Consider the following 20,468-nt stretch of genomic DNA (forward strand, 5'->3'; position numbering starts at 1 on the left):
AGTAAATGCTGCTTTTAAGCCAGTCTGCACCCACTCCCAGGATCACGGGGGAATTCCTTTTTGATGAGATGGTCTTGGATTTATGCGTATGATTTTTCCCCCTATCCCCATGATCCGAGAATTCTCAGCTAGATGAACGTGGAGAGATGCCACTTGATCATAATCGCTCAGGCAGTACTGTTTCCCTGAATTCCTCCTGATGTCGGAGTCCAGGACCAGGGCCAAGTTCTGCATCCGCTTTCTCTCCAATTATATACATGGCTCCTGAATTCCATGAGTTTCAGAACATGAACATTCCCTCGGAATGCAAGAACATTCTAGCAAGTGCAAGAGCGGAATCGAACAATAGATCCTACAGACTAAGCTGGAAAATGTTTTGACTGTGGTGCCAACAACACAACTAACACCCCCTTGTGGCACCGCCGGAACAAGTCTTACTGCATCCTCTCTATTGCTTAACCAGGCCTAGTGCATGCATCAGTTAGAGTACATCTTGCAGCACTACCCAGATATACGTGTTATTCACAAGCTTTATAACTTTCCTCCACCAGTATAATAAAACTATTTATAAAAGGACTTTTCCGAGTGTTTCCTCCAGTGTGCCCTCCTCCACCTAACTGATCAAACCACTGTCTGAACTAGTTCCTAAATCGGACCTCAAATTCCTTACCTGGAAAGTGGCCACTCTACTTGCGTTAACATCCACAAGAAGGGTGAGTGAGATTCAGGTGTTCTCAACCCAAGAGCCTTTTCTCCGATTTACAGATGACACTCTTCTACTTTGGACTAGCCCAAAGTTTATACCAAAGGTGCCCACAGTTTCATCTTAATGAGCCCATTATTCTATGCGCTTTTCTTCCCAATCCGACAATTCCAGCAAAGCAGTCCCTGCACGCATTGGACATAAAAAGATGCCTGAAATTTTACTTGAATCTTACCAAACAATTCTGTAATTCACAACAGCTCTTCGCTGCTTATGGTCCAGCTCAGCTAGGGCAGGCCTGTTACTAAAGCAAGCATTGCAAGATGGATATCCACAACTATTCAATTTTGCCTTTCTAAAGCGCCCAAGCCCCTTTCTTCTACTCCAAAGATGCACTCTACAAGAGCAGTTTCCACATATTTCTTGTCATTATTTGCTGAATCAATTGAAAGAAATATATTTGAATCAATCTGTACTTAATCTTCATAACAATGCATTATGAGAACCAATGTAAACATGCTGATGGTTATTTAGATGTTTTCATTTTCTCAGATAAAGTACCATGTTAAATTCCATATTCAGTTTAGTATAATCTATCTTCTTGTCTTGAAAGTCATAATTATAGCTTGTTAGTTTTTAAGAGCTATTTTGGCGAATTTGTTTTGTGGTTCTTTTCTTCTAAGCCTATCTTAACATTTCTAACCACGTACATTTCTGTGTGTGTCCTAATTTCTATCTTGATTTCTCTTGTGTGTTTTCGTATAGCTAAACTAACTAGACTTTCTTTTGTTTGTGAGACATCACTTCGTTGTAGATGACACAAATTAAATTTTAATTGTCCATGTTATTCCTGTGTGATCTGGTTAACATGTCCATATAGGTCCCTGTTCTTTATCATTGAATTAAACTATTATCTCCATTCATTGTTGCCAGTGCCTATCCAGTTCATTAACGTTTGGCCAGTTAGCACTTTTCTGCATGATAGACTGTTGATCTTTGCACATTTCAGTGCTTGATTTTGTGTGGTTATGAATTTCTCATATAGCAATTTATTGCTTATCCCTTTTACTTGGTAATGTCACCTGGAAACCATAGCCTAAATTATCTTTTGAAATTGTGGATTTGATAAGAAAGATGCATTCCTTGGTGCATTATTTTTTTAAATGTGTGCGTTTCTCTTTCTTGGAGATATTAAGTAGCACATTATTGAAATAACTAAGGTCCTAATAATTATTTTTGTTTTCTTTAGGAATGTCTTTATCAGCTGGATCTTCTCCTCTTCATTCCCCTAAAATCACGCCTCATTCTTCTCCTGCTCCACGGAGGAGGAGTCATACTCCAAACCCAGCAAATTACATGGTGCCTACTAGTGCCTCAACGCCTGTTAACAATGCAGTTTCGCAACCTCAATCTGCATCTCAAATAATCCAGAAAGAAACTGTAGGTGGAACAACATATTTCTTCACGGACACGCCCCAAGCACCTGCTGCAGGAATGGTATATGAAAATACTTAATAGAGCATGTTTTGTGAAAACATCGCCTCTTACTTCTCTCCATACTGCATTCCTTCTTTGATGTGCTTCCACACCTGGAAATGGGCCAGGTTTGCTCTTCTTAAGTTCAAATGTGCACATTCCTTTTGTTTATTGTGGATTACTGCAGTTTTTATTTCCGATTCATGTTTTAAATGTTATGTAACAAAATATAAAGTACTGGTGATTGGTGATTAATGAAATCATTAGTATGTGTTCTAGTGCGTGAGTTAATCGATATAATACTGCTACTTTCATAATTTGGGAAATTGCACTCAGTATTTCCTCAAAAAAGAGTATGAGCCAACTGTGTAAATTTTAGTAACTAGCAGAATTTCACATGCTCCGGAGGAGGCAACAATAGAGAATCGTATCAAAGATATTACTTTTCCTCACTGTTCAGGCAGATTACAATTGCAATTTGATTGTGAAAATGCATCTTTTAGTCTTGAAACTAAATTGTTGTAATCTCTGTGGTTGCCTCCCATTTCCAATGTTCTGTTTTTAATATTTATTTTGATTTTTTTGGGGATGATTCTTTTGAGGTCCTTCTTAAGGTATTTCTTTGTGGCCTCCTCGTTACTTTATTTTTTCAAATACCTTCTCTACATTTCAGGACTGTAAAAGGGTGTGCTTTGAAGCAGTCATACTGTTTTTTTTGTTTGTTTTTTCTCAGAAAATTTTTATTGCAGTTAGTTTGACCTAGTGTTAGACCAGTCATCCTTGGTGTGGTTTTCCTCCAAACGTTTTGCTTTAAACCGTTCTGTTTTCTGAATTCTGTTTTCCATGGCATTAACACTGTTGTGCACATTTGATCACTGCTAACGAGCTTGTGCTCCCTCTCTAAAACATGGTACAATTGGCTTACTCCTAATTGGCATGTTTAATTTACTTATAAATCCCTAGTATGTGTTACTACATGTACCCAGGACCCGTAAGCTAAATGTTACAAGTGGGCTTGCAGCACTCCGAGCGCCACCCACTTAAGTAACTTTTTAAAACATGTCTCACCCTCCCACTGCAGCTGGAAGTGCAGTTTTAAACTGCCAGTTGGTATCCTGGTATTGAAAAATTAAATACATTTTTCACTATTTTAAGGCTCATCTCTCCCATTGGATAACATTGTTACCTTATATTTAATAAGTGCTATATTTTGATTGGGAACAGATAGGGACGTAACGTTTGTACTGACATTGTAATTTAAAATCTTCTTTTAATTGTAAAGTTGGATTTTAAGTCGCAGTTCTGTAAATGCCACTTCTAGAAAGTTGCCATACTCTTGCCCTAACCATTTGGCACCTGCTGTGTCCTATGACTTTGAATAGTTTGGCAGCTGGCCTTTGTGTGTTTGTCCCAGACAGTGAGACAAATCAGACGGTGAGACAAATGGGGACCAGGTGTCTGCAGGATGTGCCATCCTGTCAGGATGGGTGCTGTGGAGCTGTTCCCTGCTCCACTTACGTTTTAAAGGGCTGCCTTCGGCACACACATAAAGGGACCTGATACCAGATTTGTGTCACCTCCCACTACTTGGAGCCTTGGAAGGGAAAGGGGAGAATTTCCCAGAACCAGATTTCGGAGAAACCAGGATATCACCCCCTCCCGCCCCCCCCAACACACACACACACACACACACTTCAAAGTCTAGCACCAGGTACACTCCAGGACTTGTGGATTATAGAAGGACTACCTTGTTCCCATGAGGACCACCCTTCTGCTTGAGGCCTGCATTGTACCTCAGAGGACTGCCCTACTGTCTGTCAAGGAAGACCGGATCTGCTTCCTTCCTTCATCCCAGACTAACCTGAATGACTCCAGGGGTCAGTTGGCTGACCTCCTGTTTTGAGCTACAGGGACACAAGAAGCTCCAGAGGTCTCCCTGCAAGTAGATCTGCCTCAGTACTGCTGGTCACTGCTAGAGTGAATCCCCTAGGTTCTGTACCCTTGACTGGCATCAGGATGCACTCCTCTGTCAATACAAAAGTAATCGTGAAGTTTTGGGTCCTTCGCAACTATAAACAGGCCAGTTCGTGCAAATACTCTGCTGCCCGTGACTACCACCAGCAACGGGAAGCTCCGGTGAACCCAACTCTTCACGCTATAGCGACTGCAAGTGATGGGCGACAAAGTGAGATTTGCACTTCATGCTACAGTAATGACAGTCCTCGGTAACCGACAGCTCGAAGCTCCAGCAATGACAGTCTGCGATACCGGACCGGATCTTTGCACTACAGCAACAACTGTCCGTGAATCTAAGCCTGCTGTTCACTCTACAGCAATGACCTTCCGCGGCGCTCTCCCAGGTCCTTGCTGCCTCATCTACCATAAACTGGACTCTTCGCACCGGACTTTGAGAAACTAACCTGGTTCCTGTGTCCGGCCCACCCTCCATCGCAGTAGGCCTGAACTTGTAACATCCCCTGGTCTAGCATGCCTAGAAGGCAAGAGGGACATTGCTAGAGCAATAGTCAAAGAAGGTGCAACAACTTCAATGGCCACCAGTGGTTGTCTCAAGCAAGGCCTTTTGGCAGCTCGCAGGAGCGGCTGTAATGAGAAGACAAAGGTGGCTCCGATCCATATAATTCCATACAGAATTCCAAGCCAAAATAATGAGCATGCCATTTGATGGACTCGCTTTGCTTGGCAAGCATGTTGATGACTCCTTACAGAATATCATATAGTGATATGGCAAAATTCCTTGGAGCCATCCACCATTTTTGCCCTGGCTTTACAAATTTGCTGGCTCATGTGGATCTCAGACCTATAGAGCAGGCTTTAATCAGTATGGAGGTCGAGACTGCCCATTCTACCCTCCAAGACAACCCGGATATGACCAGGGTTGTGCACCCTATAGAACCCACACACAAGGCTGTGGTATATCTTCGGGTTGAAAAGGAGTGCATCACAAACGCTCTTCCAGGGCAATCAGAAATCAGCGTAACGTTTTTCAGCTGCGTCTTGTAACATCCCCACCGCAGCAGTTAGGGGAATGAATTTTCCTTTTTGCTCCCAAATGGGGATGCATAATATTGAACAAGGAAACAGGTTAGTGGAGACCCACTATGGACCTGAGAGCTGAATAAGTTCTGAAGAAAACAAAACGCTCCAAGGAACCCTCCTGATGCTCCAGGGAAACAAATATCTCATGCTCAAGGACCTACAGGATTCCTATTTCCCCCTCCCGATTTAATGGAAGCACAGAAAATATCTGTTTTGTGGTGGAGCACTACGAAATCAAGGTGCTACCTTGCGGTCTCAAGTCGGCACCACATATATTTACCAGTTGTCTAGCGCTGGTTGCTGCTTACCTCGGTTGACGGGGTCACCAACTATACCTGTACTTGGAACTTAGATGACTGGCATGCAACACCTTATCAAGGGAAGAGGCAAGTGCTTCAAATGTCGCCTGCATCACACTCTTCCACAGAGTAAGACTAATATTTTATTTCATCCTCAGAACCTCGCACAAACATACAGTTTTTGAGAGCGATACTTGGAACACAAGGAGTAAAAAAAAAAAAAAGTTTCCCTTCCAACAAAAAGTCTAATAAAACTTCAGCCCGTGACAAAGACCTTTTCTGTAAAACAGTTGCTCAGTCCGTCACTACAAATCTCTGCTGGGCCTGATGTCATCAGGCATAAGTCTTATAACCTTCCACAGGATCCAGATGAGACCCGTCTAACAAGAACTGGACAGCCAAGGGAAGCAACTTCACAGCACGTGGGATGACATATTGTGAATCACAACACGTCATAAGCAGGCAGTTGTATGTTGGTAGTTCCTTATGATTGTGAATGCTGGTCTTCTGTTCGACCCTTATTCCGAGAGAGTGGTGCTCATATTATATGCCTCCATGGAGGGCTGGGGTCCTTACATGCAGGAACTGTTGACCAATGAACTTTTGGTCAGATGCCGAAAAAAAGCTCCATCAACATTCTGGAGCTCCTGGACATAAGAATGGGTCTCCAAGTATTCCTTTTAAGGTTTTCAGATCAATCCGTTCTCATAAGAACGGACAGCACAACATTGATGACTTGCATTGCCAAGCACGGAGGAACAAGGTCCTGACCTCTGTCAGAAGAGCTGCAGTAGAAGAGCCACATTAGAAGAGCCGCAGCTTCTATGAGACTGGACATTTCCCATCACAGGGATGTTGCCATGGCACATCTTTGGATGGCAAAATGGCCAGGTGGACACACTCAGTTGAACACCAATCCATAAATAGTTTGTACCTAGGTTAACCCTCACACTGGGTTGGGTTATGGTTTAGTCCATAAATAGTTGCGCGCAGTACTAATGTACTTCCCTTCATGGGTGTTTTATGGGTGACGACCCATATACAAGTTTGTTTCCCTTTCTCTTGGGATTGCAGTGGTAGGGTATGCTACCTTTAGAGCTACTCAAAGTTATGCTTTTGGGCATTGGTTTTGTGGGGTCGTTTACCCTTTTCGTTGTAGTGCATCACGTCACAGTGGTTGATGCAAAATGCTTCAAATGTATTTCTGGTAATGTTATGCATGCTTCAAATGTATTTTTGGTAATGTTATGCTTGCTTCAAAATGCTTTTTAATTCTTTTTAGGGAGGGATGGGAGATATTGCTGTTCAAATGTATGTATCTTATCTGTCCTTTCCTGCTTTAATGGTTCTTGCTCCTGCGATGTTTGATTTAATTTTGCATCCGTGGGAGCTTCACCAAGACCAAGTGGATTACATCTTCCACTTGTTTGCCACCGAGAACAAAAACAAATGCCAGTTTTACACCTGCAGGTTTTGGCAGCCAGGGTCCAAGGGTAATGCCTTTTCGATCAAATGGTTAAACCCTTTTGGGTAAACCTTTCTGCCATTTCCCCTGATCGCTCAGAGCCCCTAGGATAGCGAAGGTGGACTATTGTACCTTGATCCACATTGCCCCAGCCTGGCCTCAACAGTACTCATTCAAAAACCTCCTTAATTTCTCCGTAGGTCGATCAGTACCATTGCAGATGGATCTCACTCTCCTTTCCAGGCGCAATAGTACATTTTACACCATGACCTCCAGTTGTTGAGCTTGATCTAATGATACCTGATGACCTAGAGTATGCACGTCTGGATCTCAACAGTGTTTGGAGACATCCTAGCTGAAGCCCGTGTGCCAGCTTCGATAAGAACCAAATAGAGGTGTTTGTCTGATACAGTCACTGGATGGAATCATTTGGCATTGTAACACCCCACCAAACACTTACATATGTGCTGAGCCAGGCAACAAATTGTCTAAAATACTCTCGTCAGTACGAGTCCATCTGTCCGCAATCTCACAATTTCAAAGAAAGGAAGACAACTCAATCACTTTTTTTTCACTGATGCTCTTAAAGAAAATTATGCAGGGGCTTTTAAGAGCTTTCCCCCTGGTACAGTGCTCATCCGTTTCCTTTCCTGGAAAAGAGTAAATCTCTTGGCACTTACTTCAACAACTAAGAGTGGTGGAGATGCATGCATTTACTGTGAAATAACCCTTTTTCCATTTCAATAAAGACAAAGTCATCTTATGGACCAATTTGAAGTTTATACCCGAAGTTCTTCCTGAATGGGCCTGCTGTTCTGTGGTCCTTTTTCCCAAATCCCATAACATCAGCACAGAATACGCTTGATGTGCGCAGGTGCCTCAAGTTCTACATGGACAAGGCGAAAGACATTCACTCCTCTGACCAACTGTTTGTTTTCTTTGGCCACCCAAGAATAGGCTGACCCACGTCATAACTGGGTGAAGCATGTTGACTGTCAAACTGTTTCAGTAAAGGTGATCCTGCTTCCTTACATTTATTATTATTGTTATGAACTGGTTACTATTCAGATTCAAGCATGTGACTATATGAAAGATTCAGTGCTGAAGAAGAAATTAGTTACTTATCTGTAACCCCAGTTTTCCAGCATTAGTATTGTTCATATATTCACATGCGACCTTCCCTCCTCCCAGGAAGAGAATCATACAATATACGTTCTGAGGTAGTGTGGCCAATAGGAGTTGCTTCAAATGAGGTGAATGTGCTACTAAACAAAGACTGTTGTTGAGCTCTATGACCATTTTAACACTGTTTACTGCTGTTTAAGATTACCTGGGATTTCCAGTGTGCTGACAAGGAATAATTCAAGCCTTTGAATATATTAAAGATGCCCACAGTTGTGTTATAGTTAAGTAACTAATTTCTCTTTGTAGGGTGATAGTTTTCCGTGGTCTTTCTCCAAAAACACTAAAAGATGGATAATACACCTTTAAAGTTTTGTTGTAAATGCCACCACAATTTCCCCCAAAAGACCAACACAAAATTTGTAATTTGCTCCTTCCTAATGGTCATAAGTCTGAAAGGTGTAATTCCTGTGAAGTGCTCTTCTACAGAACACTTATGGTCCAAGAAAAGCAGAGACTGTGACACTGAGACACTGTGGCATGTGCAGTCCAAAAAAGGTTCCCTCGAAGGTCGTAGGATAGGACTATCAAGTGATGGGAGATCCTGGCAGAAATGGAGGATGCCCAGGGAGAACAGGGGTCTGACGTCGGAGAAGTTTCATACATTGACTTGGTAGAGGTGTCAAAAACACCTTGTAAAGGATAGAGCTGGCACCAAAAACTACACCCACAGAGTTACAGTGGGACAGAGCTGAAGGAATTGGATTTAAAGACCTTGAAACGGTCTTCTTTGCTAAAACACTCCATAGTCAAAGGAAAGACACAAGAGCTCCAAGGGTCAAAAACCAAAATGCACCATAGGAACAAACCCTCATATGTTGACTATGAAAGATGAGTGGTTTCAGGGGAAGGAGGAATAATTGAAGGTGATGGGCATCTTGATCCCAAAAAGAAAGGCTGTCTTAACGCTTAGCAAAAAGGCAATCAGTGTTGAAAGGAAAAAATACATTGTCTCAAAGCTGAAATGGTGCTTTTAATCCAGAAGAAGAAACGGGTTGATGAATCCTGCAAGGGTTTCAAAATCTCTGTAAAGATGGCTGATACTAGGAATGAAGAAGGTCAAGTTGACATAGAAATCCCAGCAGCTGCAGACAACAGGAGTTTTATGATAAGTGTCAGGAGTCCATCTTGGGGCATCGCAAGGGTGGGAAGATATATGGCAGTATCTAGATATAGACTGTCCTGAGGAAGGGTTTGACTCCTTCCCTTCTAAACCTTCACTAATAGATTACCTTTCTCTCTATAATGCTGTCATTAAAGGGCAGAGGGTAACTATGGTGTATAACTGGACGAGGAAGAATAGTAGGCATGCTTCCTCCTGGAAACACACCTTCCATCACAGAAGAGAAATAATTTCCTACCCACACCAACGAGCATTAATGATGTGGAGAAGGAGCCATTAACACCTGTAATAGAGAAATAAAACCCCTCTACACTAGACCCATTATAGATTAGAAACAATGCACTTGCAATCTTCATTATAGTTTTGAAGATGAGGAAAAGGGTCTATGATCTAACTCTCACAGGGCCACCACTTAACAAATAAAGTAAATAATTGGAGATGGTGGGAAGAAAGATGAAAAGGTCAGTAGCCACACAGTAGTGCTTCACTGACTCTGTTGCCATCTTGGCCACTAACAGTGGGAGTAAATAGAGCCGAAGTAACATCTCTTTGACCAATACAGAAAGAGAGTGAAGAAAACAATACAAGTGGGTAAGACAATAGAAAACACCCTCCTCAAATCTGCAGATGTAGACAGTAGGTAGATCTGCACAGGCACCTCCTTATGGAGTCATGCCTGATTACGAAACCATACATGCCAATGAAGGACATCATACTGAACAGCATTGAGAGGTAACTGAGTCACAAGTGGAATGGAGCATATAGGATTGCCTAGGTCTGTGTGTGGCCTGGGACGCCCCGAGGTTTTGAGGCACTGCAGAGGAACATGTGCATGATGCACAAAAGCAGCTGCGATGAGCCAGAAGTAACTATACGTGTGCAATGCAGCCTACCATCCAGGTGACAATGTGTGTGTTATGGTGCTCACTGCAGATCCCGCAGCACACTCAGTCAGTCCTGAGCTGTCTGGCCAGTGTGCTGTAAGTAAGGGTGCAAGGGCAGCCAGATATTGCAGGGGCAGGTGGTTGGTGGTTGTAACTGTGCGTACAATTCGCTAGTGGTATCGCAATAAATTAAGCTCTTAAGCCACTGTGCAAAAGTAGGACGTCTCCCACCTCCCCAGCATATCGCAACCACGCGCTTCACCAGGAAAATAGCAGTGGTAACGAATCTGCGCACTCCGTGCGGGACGTCACACACATAACCTAGAAGAACCAACAGGGGGTCAGCGACCAGTGTTAAGTTGGTCATCTAGGAGATTTTGGAGATTATATGTTCACCCAATATCAGTTTATAAAGGGGCATGTCCAGGCAAGATGCATAAAGTCTGCATCCATAGCATTACATTTGGGGCAGGTCGATGAGCGAGAAGGATCAATCCTGGCGGAGAGGCAAGGTGTCATATGAGTACACAGTAAAAATTTGAAGTGCAACAGCTTGTACCTGTGATTAGGAGATACCAACTTAATGTGTGAGCAACTGAAGGACCAGATATCGTACGGTAGAACACTGAAGGTTTGCCCGCCACGCCACACGCAGACATTCATCCATAGAAGTAGTGGTTAATTTAAAAAAAATAAGTGCCAGGGCTCTCGTCAGGAGGCAGTTTCTACCAGTCCATTTCTCCTGTTAGCGCCTCCTGAAACAGAAGCCATGAAACCCATCAACCAGGGAGAGGGTGTGGTGTAATGGCCAGAGCTGCCGACCTCGGAGCTGGGGAACCGGGTTCGAGTCTTGGCGTTGACTCAACATCCTGTGATTCTTGGCGAATCATTTAATCTCCCTGTGCCTACCAAAAATGAATGTATCCTTAACTGGTGCTCAGGCGTCGATGATTAAGTGCCGTTGCAGTGCACCAAAAACCACCGGCTTACATTAAGCATTGCATAAAATGGAGTAAGTCAAGGCAGGCATGGTAGAGCAGAGATACCAGATGTTCCCCGGAACCATCATTTATGAGAATCGTAAGAGGGGTGAAGTCATCAGGAGCAATAGGGTATGAGGAAATTTGGGCCCTTAGTGTGCTTTGCATTCGGTGTAATAAAAACCTGTCAACCAGTGCAGCATCGGTAAAACTGCTATATTAAGACCAAGAAATGGCATGGCCATCCGTAAACAAATCGGCAGTAGTGCTGAGGGCATACTGATTGAGCAGACGTTTAATAGAAGCACCCCCATCAGGGTGAGCCAAAGGTTATCAGCAAGCGGGAGAGCAGAGGAATACAGATGTACCATGCCCAACAAGCGCAGCAACTGGCGCCAGGCCCAACATGTAGTTGAGAGGGACTGTATATACTTGGGGTCAAGGGGGAGGCCCGTAGGTATAAGCACATTCTCGGGCGTGGTGTCAGCCATGTCCCGGTCGAGACAGTCATACGTGAGGCAAGCGTCTCTGTGGTACCAATGGCATGCATATTGACATTGTGCTATTAAAAAATAGTTAGAAATGGGGAACCCCGAAGCCACCTGTGCATATGGTAAAACAAAAGTGAGTCAGCTCACCTTTGGCCAGTCCAGACAAGATGTAGGCGCAGACCCCACAGCGTGGCGGAGAAGACATTGAGAGGGATAGGGATATTGAGGAACAGATAGAGTTTTGGGGAGTATCCCCTAACTTGATGACAGACTGGTTAAGGTGGGGTTACTTGAGGCAGTTGTCCTCCACCTCCAGACTATGGCCATCCTCTTGACATCATTGGGGTTTACTTTCAGTGTACTGAAGTCACAACTTTCTCCTTTGCAGACGCTCCCTTTCAATGGAACCATTCTGGACACAGTGCAGTTTCAGGGCATTCGGACTATAACTGTGATGTTCCAGCCTTGGTCCTTGATCCCAGTGAGTTTGACTCTAAGGCTGCAGGGTCTAATAAGCCTCCTACATTCTGCTGATCAAGAATGCCATATGACACATGTAGGCTCTGCAGTCTTAGTGACAACAACATCAAGGAGACCTCTCCGTGCATGTCCAGATTTTGGCAAACTGCAAAGGATCTGCAATGGTGGCTACTGGACTATGATTTGGTCAGTGGCATTCCTCTTTCCTTCCTCACCCAGAGCTGACAGTGGTGACCAGTACATCGCTTCTAGGCTGGGGCTGCTATCTGTTAGAGGTGAAGATCAGAGGCCTCTATTCTCCGGTGGAGTGTTGGCTCCTCATTAACCTGTTGGAGTTACAAGCCATCGCTTGGTGTTGAAAGTCTTCCTGCCATACTTGCAAGGAAGGTTGGTCCAGGTGTTCATGGACAACACCACTGCCATGTGGTAGTGCAACAAACAGTGTGATAGGTTCGTGGCTCCTGTTCCAGGAGGCCCTACACCTCTGAACATAATTGGTGTACCAGGCGATCTACCTGGTTGTACAGCACTTGGTGGGATCTTCGAATGCCAGGGTGTACAAGCTCAGCAGTTCACAAATGGCATTTGCACCAGGATGCATTGCAAGGTCTCTTGGACTGGCTAATCAAAGTCGGCTCGCCAGGAGTGGTGTTGCGCCATCTTCAATCAACAGCATCCGTGTTTAGCGAGCCCAAATCTCACCTGTGGCCCTCCCAGTGACTCCAATTCATAGGGTCTGTACCGGACACCACCCTTCTCTGCACCTTTCCTACACCTCAGAGGATCACAGGCATTGTCAATATGATTGCAACTTTAAGAAAGGCGCGTGAGTTCCAATCATGAACTTTCATTCTTCCTGAATTTTTCTAGTCACACCCGTGCTTTCGCCCTTGAGGGCCCTACTTTGGTGCTTCTGCAGGCAAGAGCTACTAAAGGGGGATCTAGCAGACTTCATCCTGATATCCCCGAGTGCTATGGCAGAATTGGCTTAGTGGGGAGCGATGCAAACCTCCACTGTGGGATGAGTTTTTCTGTTCTCCTGGTCATGACTACTGCAGTGATGAATGCTGAATATGGGTTTGGGAGCTCACCTCAACATGTTGAAACTGCGAGCAATTTGGCTGGTGCTAAAGGCCTTTCTCCCTTTCATCCAATGCTGATCATTCTAGATTTTGATAGACAACATGACGGCGATGTGTAATGTCAGTAAGCAAGAGGGATTATGGCCTCACCTACTTTGTCTGGAGGCGTTGTGACTAGGGTTGTGAGTACTCTGCCAGGGGGATAACCTCCTATCTCCTTGTCGGTTCTCTAAATGTCAAATCCGACAGCCTGACCCGGCGTCATCTTGCCAAACATTAGTGGCGACTTTTGCCAGAGGTAGTCAAGGGCATCTTCACTTGTTGTGGCACTCCTCAGGTTGACCTGTTCTCCTATTCGGACAATGCTCCGTGGCAGCTATTCTGGGCTGTCCAGTATCCATTGAGGGGAGCAGGAGGAGGAGGGGGGGTGGGGGGGGGGGAGAATTAGTTGCTTTCCAGTTGAAATTGAATTTTCTGCAGCACTATGCTTTTAACCCCCCCCCCCCAATTTCCTCCGGTTCTGAGGAAGATGTGCCAAGACAGGGACCAAGTCATTCTCATTGCCCCATATTGGCCATGGAGGGGGTGGTATGCAGACCTCGTGTACTTCTCCACATGACTTCCGATCAAGCTGCCATTCAAACCGGATAACCTCTCCCAGCCTGGGGGATGGTTCTGCATCTTATAGAAGAAATCCGCAAACCGGCGATGTGGGCATCCCTACATCCCTTCGCAAAGCATTACTGCCTAGATTCCGAGGTCCATTGGCACAGTCTCTTTGCCAGGTCTGTTTTACAAGATTTCCTCATTTAACCATCCATCAGCCTGTCTCCGGCAGCATGCTTTTGCTCTGGAATCTATTCTACAGGAAAGAAATGTGCAGGTATCCGTATCCATCAAAAGAAAAAGTTTCTTACCTGCAGTGACTATCTTTCTGTTGGATACTCTATCTCCCTGCAAATTCTTCACCGACCCGCCCACCTCTCTGTTAGATGAATGTGTCATAGGGGAAGTGAATAAGTTTCCACTAATATGTTGGTACTCTACTAATCAGTCGATGTCCGCACGCATTGACGTTTGGAAAGAATGGATGAAATATTACGTTGTTGTGTCGGCATAGGTGCTACACGGCTTCAGTTACGTCATCTAAAGCCACTTCCCTCAGTGATACAAAACCAATGCCCCCTACTGGCGACATGAGAGCCTTAAAGTTTCTAAATCCAGTCTGGCACCTGGGATTATACAGGTGAGACATTTTCAGTTAGATTATCCACCAGAAAGATGGTTATCGCAGATAAGTAATTTTTTTAGGAATCCTGCCAAATGGAAGCATCCTCTCTTTCAGAGACTGCAGAAGTGATCTTACAGATAGGAGATCACTTCATAACCAACAAAACAATAATATAATGGGGCATCCAGAGACTTTTAATGCCACAGTTGTCCTTCATAGGTGTGTTACTCCATGACTCGCTCCATGTGTGTTCCTTGCAACTCTTCTGGTTGTACTCTGGGACCAGCTGTTGGATAACCAGTCAAAGTGCATCTTGGTTGAGCCATCCTTGTTGCATTACCTGGAAAAGGAGTGCACATGCTCCCAGTTTCTTCACTAGATGGTTTTTGTGTACAATCCAGTGGGAGTGGATTACACAATTCAATGGTGGCAGAATATAACCATAGAGAATATAAATAGAGGAGAAGAAAGACCAGATCCCTGAGTAGGATATGCTAAGCAAGTGTGTGTGTTTGCAAGCTTGTCAAACTGAAGGGAAACTCTTAGCAAACTGGTAAAGGTAGGAACAGGAAGGGACTTTGTGGCCCTCTGGGTGACACGTGATGAACAAACGATTGATGATGAAACCTATCCCGGTTGGAAGGGCCCGTACTATGGGGAGAGAGACCAAAAAAAAGATGGACGTGCTTAGGGGTCACAGAGTACAGCAAAAAGGGTGTGCTTGTTTTCATCTTGCGCCATGTGGCCGTATCTGGCTGAGAAGCTTGGCCTAAACAAAACATCCAAATCAATGTGAGAGGTGGTAGATCTGGAGAGGGGACCTCATGAAGGACCAGCTCTATCCTCCTAAAGGTCCATAAACTGGGACAATAACTGGTCCCACACAGGAGCTATCAGACAAAGGTGAAGACCTCTGGCCTCCTTGTTATATAGGGTCATTGCCCCATGCCCACAGGATGTCTCCAGGCTACACTGCTGGTGGGTGATGCACTTTTCCATTTAGTGTAATCGCCTGTTTCGTGAGCACCAGGTATGTGACACAGATGGCTGTCCTGTGTCTCTTTGACCTATTGTAATTGCCCAGTCTCCCAGCCTCCCACGTGTCCAACCACGGCAAGCTCGTGGGTTCCGAAATCTTCTGTGTGACATCAGACCAGTAAGTCCGGAGGCCAGGATAGTTCGACAGCACATGTTTGAAGCCTGCAGCTTGGGTCAGTGGCAGAAGAGAGATACAACCAAAAAATGTCTGGCTATTGGTCTGTGAGACCACAAGCCGCTGAGAATACAAGGCCAAGTAGAATGCTGTGAATGCCTCATAGGTGTGATTTTGTGAGAAGAGCGTAATGCCATCAGGCTGGTGGAGTGCCATGATGTTGGGCTGCTTTGACTCATTCTGTTACCAACTAAGGCAGCAAAATGTTGGATTTGCCCCCTCTGTGTACATACGGGTGGCATAAGCTGAGTAGCCTACACATTGCAATTGCTCCGTCAACCTGGCCATGTCCTTGCGCAACTGGGAAAAGCATGGTCTCTGCATGTGGTACTTTACAGCGAATCGCTCTGTGTCTGGCTCTGTTTGGCCCAGTCTATCTCTTTGGTGAGGTTTCCACCTTGTCCTAAGACCGAGTGGATACATGACCCCCCTAATGACCACCATGAAGGGATCTCACTCCACCTCTGGGGAGGCAGTAGATCTTCATTAATTTGAAAGTGATTGGAGATGTGGGTCTCCAGCTTGTTCTTGAAGACTGGGTCTTCCAGTGTTACGGGTTGCAGCTGCCAGGTGGGAATTGGAGGAGGGGTCCTATCCTAGGTCAAGCCCAACAGAAGGGTATTATGGTCAGACAGGCCCCTGCCAAGATAGTGAGGGAACAAGATGGAAGGACAGAGCACCATCAATCAAACAATACGGTCTAATCTGACGTGTAAATTTTGAACCGGAGAGTAAAATGAATAGTCTTACTCCAGGATTATAATGCTTCCAGAAATCCTGTAGGGACCATTGGTGGAGCCAGGAGACCATACTGCGGGCATTATGTGTAGTGTGGCATAAGGGAGAGGGGGTGTGATTGATCTGGGGAAATGTCCATAACAAAATTGAAATCACCCTTTATGACCCATGGGGGATGTGCCTATTTCGCCAAGTGAGATGAGAGGTAATGAAAGAAGAGAAGGTAGGTTGGTCAGATTTAGGGGCATACACACTGCCCAGTAACAGAAGAAGGCCGTACAGTTTTGTCTCTAGAAATATAAACCGGCCATCCTGGTCAATCTCATGTGCCAGGAGCTGTAGTTTGCTTTGCACCTCAATCCAGATGAGTGTCCCTCTAGCGTAGGCTGAATGCTTTTTTGGTGTAGACCCGACCCAACCACTGCGTCTGGAGTCTATACTCTTTGAATTGTGTAATATGAGATTTTTGTAGTAGCGCAATGTGCACCCTTTTGTGCTTCAGGAATGAATGGATTTTATATTGGCGGGGATGGTGTTTGCATTCCCCCTGATGGTCCAGAAGGTTATTTTGACCGTCTGGGTTAGGATCATCAGGCATGTAAAGCTTCCATCAAATCCCAATTGTGGGTCTGGGGCCAGTGTCCTATCGGGTGCGGGGTGCCTCCGGGTGAGATGGGTAAGAAAGGTGCTGGAGGTGCCAGCTCCAGTTTAAAACTGACTAGGGAATCAACTAGCAGTACTGAAATCAAAATGAATAAAAAGGAAAGCAGGCTGAACACCAATTGTCCAAACCAGTCAGGAAAACCAACATGAGGAGAGTAGAGCTGCCTGTGGCGATACAACTGTGTGGCTGAGGCTCTCATGAATGTTGGATCAGTGCTGGGGTGGGGCACTAAAGGGTCCACAGTAAACGAAAGCCTCAGGAGGAGTTCCCCATAGATTCCTTATCTCTGCCAAGTGGAGGCAACCAAAGTGACCCAAGCCCGTAATGCCCCACCCTCCCCGGGTGTTGGTGAGTGTACCGTCCCCTCACGGAGAGGCTGCCCGAAGCCCCCAACTGGAAGAAAATGGACAATCATCCGAACACTTCTCCCTAACTGGGAAGACCATGTCTTGAGTGGTCGTGAGAGCAATCCTAGGAAGATATCATTCCCCACACCCCCACCCAAGACTAGTAGAGAGTCGGCGAAAGAGAAGTGCCTAAAGGAGTTCATCAGCCATCTGTGGAGTCAAACAGGTTGGGGACCCAGTCTCATGAAGTATTGAAGATGAAGCATCTTTGTCCTCTAATTCCATTTCTAAGGAGCCAGCAGACTCCTCTCTAGGTTCGCAGAAGACTGCTGCAACATCAAGGTCAAGGGCAGGGCGCTGGCTTCTTTGAACTTATTCCTGGAATAGGACCGACTAGGAGAATAAGACCCCGTCTGCACTTCCCTAGGAGTAGCAGCAACTTCTAGATGGTTAGGTGTTCATCCCTTGGTCACAGCACAGTCTTTCTCTCTCTCTTTCTCTCTCTCTTTCTCTCTCTCTTTCTCTTTCTCTTTCTCTTTCTCTTTCTCTTTCCTCTCCTCTCTCTCCCCTCTCCTCTCTCTCCCCTCTCCTCTCCTCTCCTCCCCTCCCCTCCCCTCTCCTCTCCTCTCCTCTCCTCCTCTCCTCTCCTCTCCTCTCCTCTCCTCTCCTCTCCTCTCCTCTCCTCTCCTCTCCCCTCTCTTCTCTCCCCTCTCTTCTCTCTCCCCTCTCTTCTCTCTCCCCTCTCTTCTCTCTCCCCTCTCTTCTCTCTCCCCTCTCTTCTCTCTCCCCTCTCTTCTCTCTCCCCTCTCTTCTCTCTCCCCTCTCTTCTCTCTCCCCTCTCCTCTCTCTCCCCTCTCTTCTCTCTCCCCTCTCTTCTCTCTCCCCTCTCCCCTCTCTTCTCTCTCCCCTCTCTTCTCTCTCCCCTCTTCTCTCCTCTCCTCTCTCTCCCCTCTTCTCTCCTCTCCTCTCTCTCCCCTCTTCTCTCCTCTCCTCTCTCTCCCCTCTTCTCTCCTCTCCCCTCTCTCCCCTCTTCTCTCCTCTCCCCTCTCTCCCCTCTCTGCTATGATTTTAAGTTTGATGCGGAACAAGAGAGCATATTTATTTAGGAACTCTCTGATGGTGCCTTGTGAGTCAAAACCCGTCCATTCTGCTCATAAATGTGTTGCAGTTTAAGGTAATCTTCTTAGCAGTGAATGCCTACCCACTGTTGAGATTTAATTTGGCGAATTTCCAAACAAACCCCTTACCCCACCCTTCTTTATCAGGAAGTAATTGCCTATTCCTGCGACTTTGACAGCTGTCATGGCCTCTGTGGGCATGCTTGTTGTAGAAGAGTATATTCCCGATCTTGTAGACCACGCTGCCTGTTCTGAAAATAATTTATGCTGAAAGTAGGAATCAGCCAACTTCTACCAGAATGGAGTTATGCTTTAAGTTTTCTTGGATAGTGTTCAGTCTGGCTGCTCTCTTGCGTACAGTCTCATGAATGTCAGGGTAAACTCCTAAAAACAGCGGATTATCCTTGCTTGTTGATTTGCGGAATAACGAAGTCCTGTACAGTAGAGTAAAATGTATATCTGATAAAGACTACTAGCCACAGATTCCTTCACGTAGAATTATACCCAGGCATGAGACTGGATCCGGAATATGTTTTTGCCCAGCATCCCTTGGTGCCCGGGGGACGGCATCACACGACTCTGCCCAGGCGTCGTCTGCGTACGTGACATCAGCGAGGTCACATAAGTCTCACCCCGGCGCGCCTACGTCAGTTTTTTCCTTTTCCGCATGCAACGTGGATCCGGTTTGTGCTCTGTGCCTGTTCAGGCCTTTCCCTTATGCTATTGCTGCGTGTGTGGGAACAGTGTGTGAATGCCTTCGGGCTTTAAAACTTGTTCGTCGTGTGGCCACCTCATGTCAGCGACGGATCCTCACCCCATCTGTATGTTGTGTTTTGGGGAGCACCACGACTCCACTGAGACGTGCCAGCAGATGAAGTCAAAGTCCCGGCGTGAGCACCGGATGTAACTTCTTTCGGCTCGTGTGTCCAGGTCAGCGTAGTCATCTCGGCCGGCCCCTGAGAAGGGTTCTCGGACCCGCGGCTTCCCTCGCCGACTTCGATCTTCTCCCAAGTCGCAAGTGCTCCGCTCACCTCTTGGTAAGTGTCGCAGCTTGTCCCCGAGGGTCGGGTTCCGGCCTGTCGGGGGCGTGGGCTGGCGTGGGGGCGACCAGAGCCCAGATGGAGACATATGTGGCGGCTTTGCTGGCTTCTCCTCCTCCTCCTTGCCCTCCTGGGACGTCAGCGGATCCCTTGCAGTGTGTGGGGCCCTCCACGGCATCGCCGGCGGCTCCGGCGTCGACTGGTTCGGATCCAGGCTCTGAGGATGTGGTGCTGTTGGGGTGCGGCCCTTCGAGGGTCCCTCCTTCGAACCACTGCGCCTCTGCTTAGCCTCAAACTTCCGCGGGAGTCCCTGTGGTGTCGCGGGAGGTTGCCGGGGCTCGGGTCGCACACCCGAGCCCCTCTCGGTCCCCGGGACAGGCGACAGCCTTGTCCGTGGCCGAGGTGATGCCGCTACGGCACCGGCGGCTGCTGGCCCTGGCGGCGCCACAGGGGTCGGCGGAGGGCCCGTCTCTCCCTGTCACGAGTCGCGGTTGGCGGGGTTCTCCCCATCCCTCCCCGGGCCCTTCTCGTCCCTCCGCGCAGGTGGCTGCCTTGTCGGAGGTCAGGTCGGCGCCGCCCCTTCGCCACTCCGGTCTCCTGCGCCGTGTGCTGTGTCGGAGGTCGCCCCGGCATCTCCTCCGGTGTCCTGCCTCAGGTTACGGACTCTTCGGCGCCGGGCTGACGTCTGGTCGTTGACTCGTCTTCGGACGCCTCCTCTTCTCCATTGGTTCGGCGGTTGCTGGTGTCTTCCTCGCCGGAGACGGGCCGCCGTGTCGTGGCTTTTCCCCCGACGTCGTCTAAAGGTGGTTCCTCGCCGTCTCCACTACTGCGGTCTTCGCCGGAGGAGCCGCAAGTCCCCCACTCCTCGGTCCCTCTTCCTTCCTTCCGGCCTTGG

General features: G+C 46.6%; 1 protein-coding gene across 1 annotated transcript in view; it reads left to right on the forward strand.

The window, feature by feature from the left end:
- PAN3 (poly(A) specific ribonuclease subunit PAN3) overlaps positions 1-20,468 on the forward strand; it is a 1,123,747-nt gene that overhangs the window by 358,996 nt on the left and 744,283 nt on the right. The window contains exon 8 of the mRNA XM_085621639.1: positions 1,953-2,200. Within this exon, the coding sequence (XP_085477765.1) occupies positions 1,953-2,200 (248 nt within the window). The remainder of the gene's footprint in view (positions 1-1,952; positions 2,201-20,468) is intronic.

This window comes from Triturus cristatus, chromosome 8 (assembly GCF_964204655.1).
Source record: "Triturus cristatus chromosome 8, aTriCri1.1, whole genome shotgun sequence".
Classification (NCBI taxonomy): domain Eukaryota; kingdom Metazoa; phylum Chordata; class Amphibia; order Caudata; family Salamandridae; genus Triturus; species Triturus cristatus.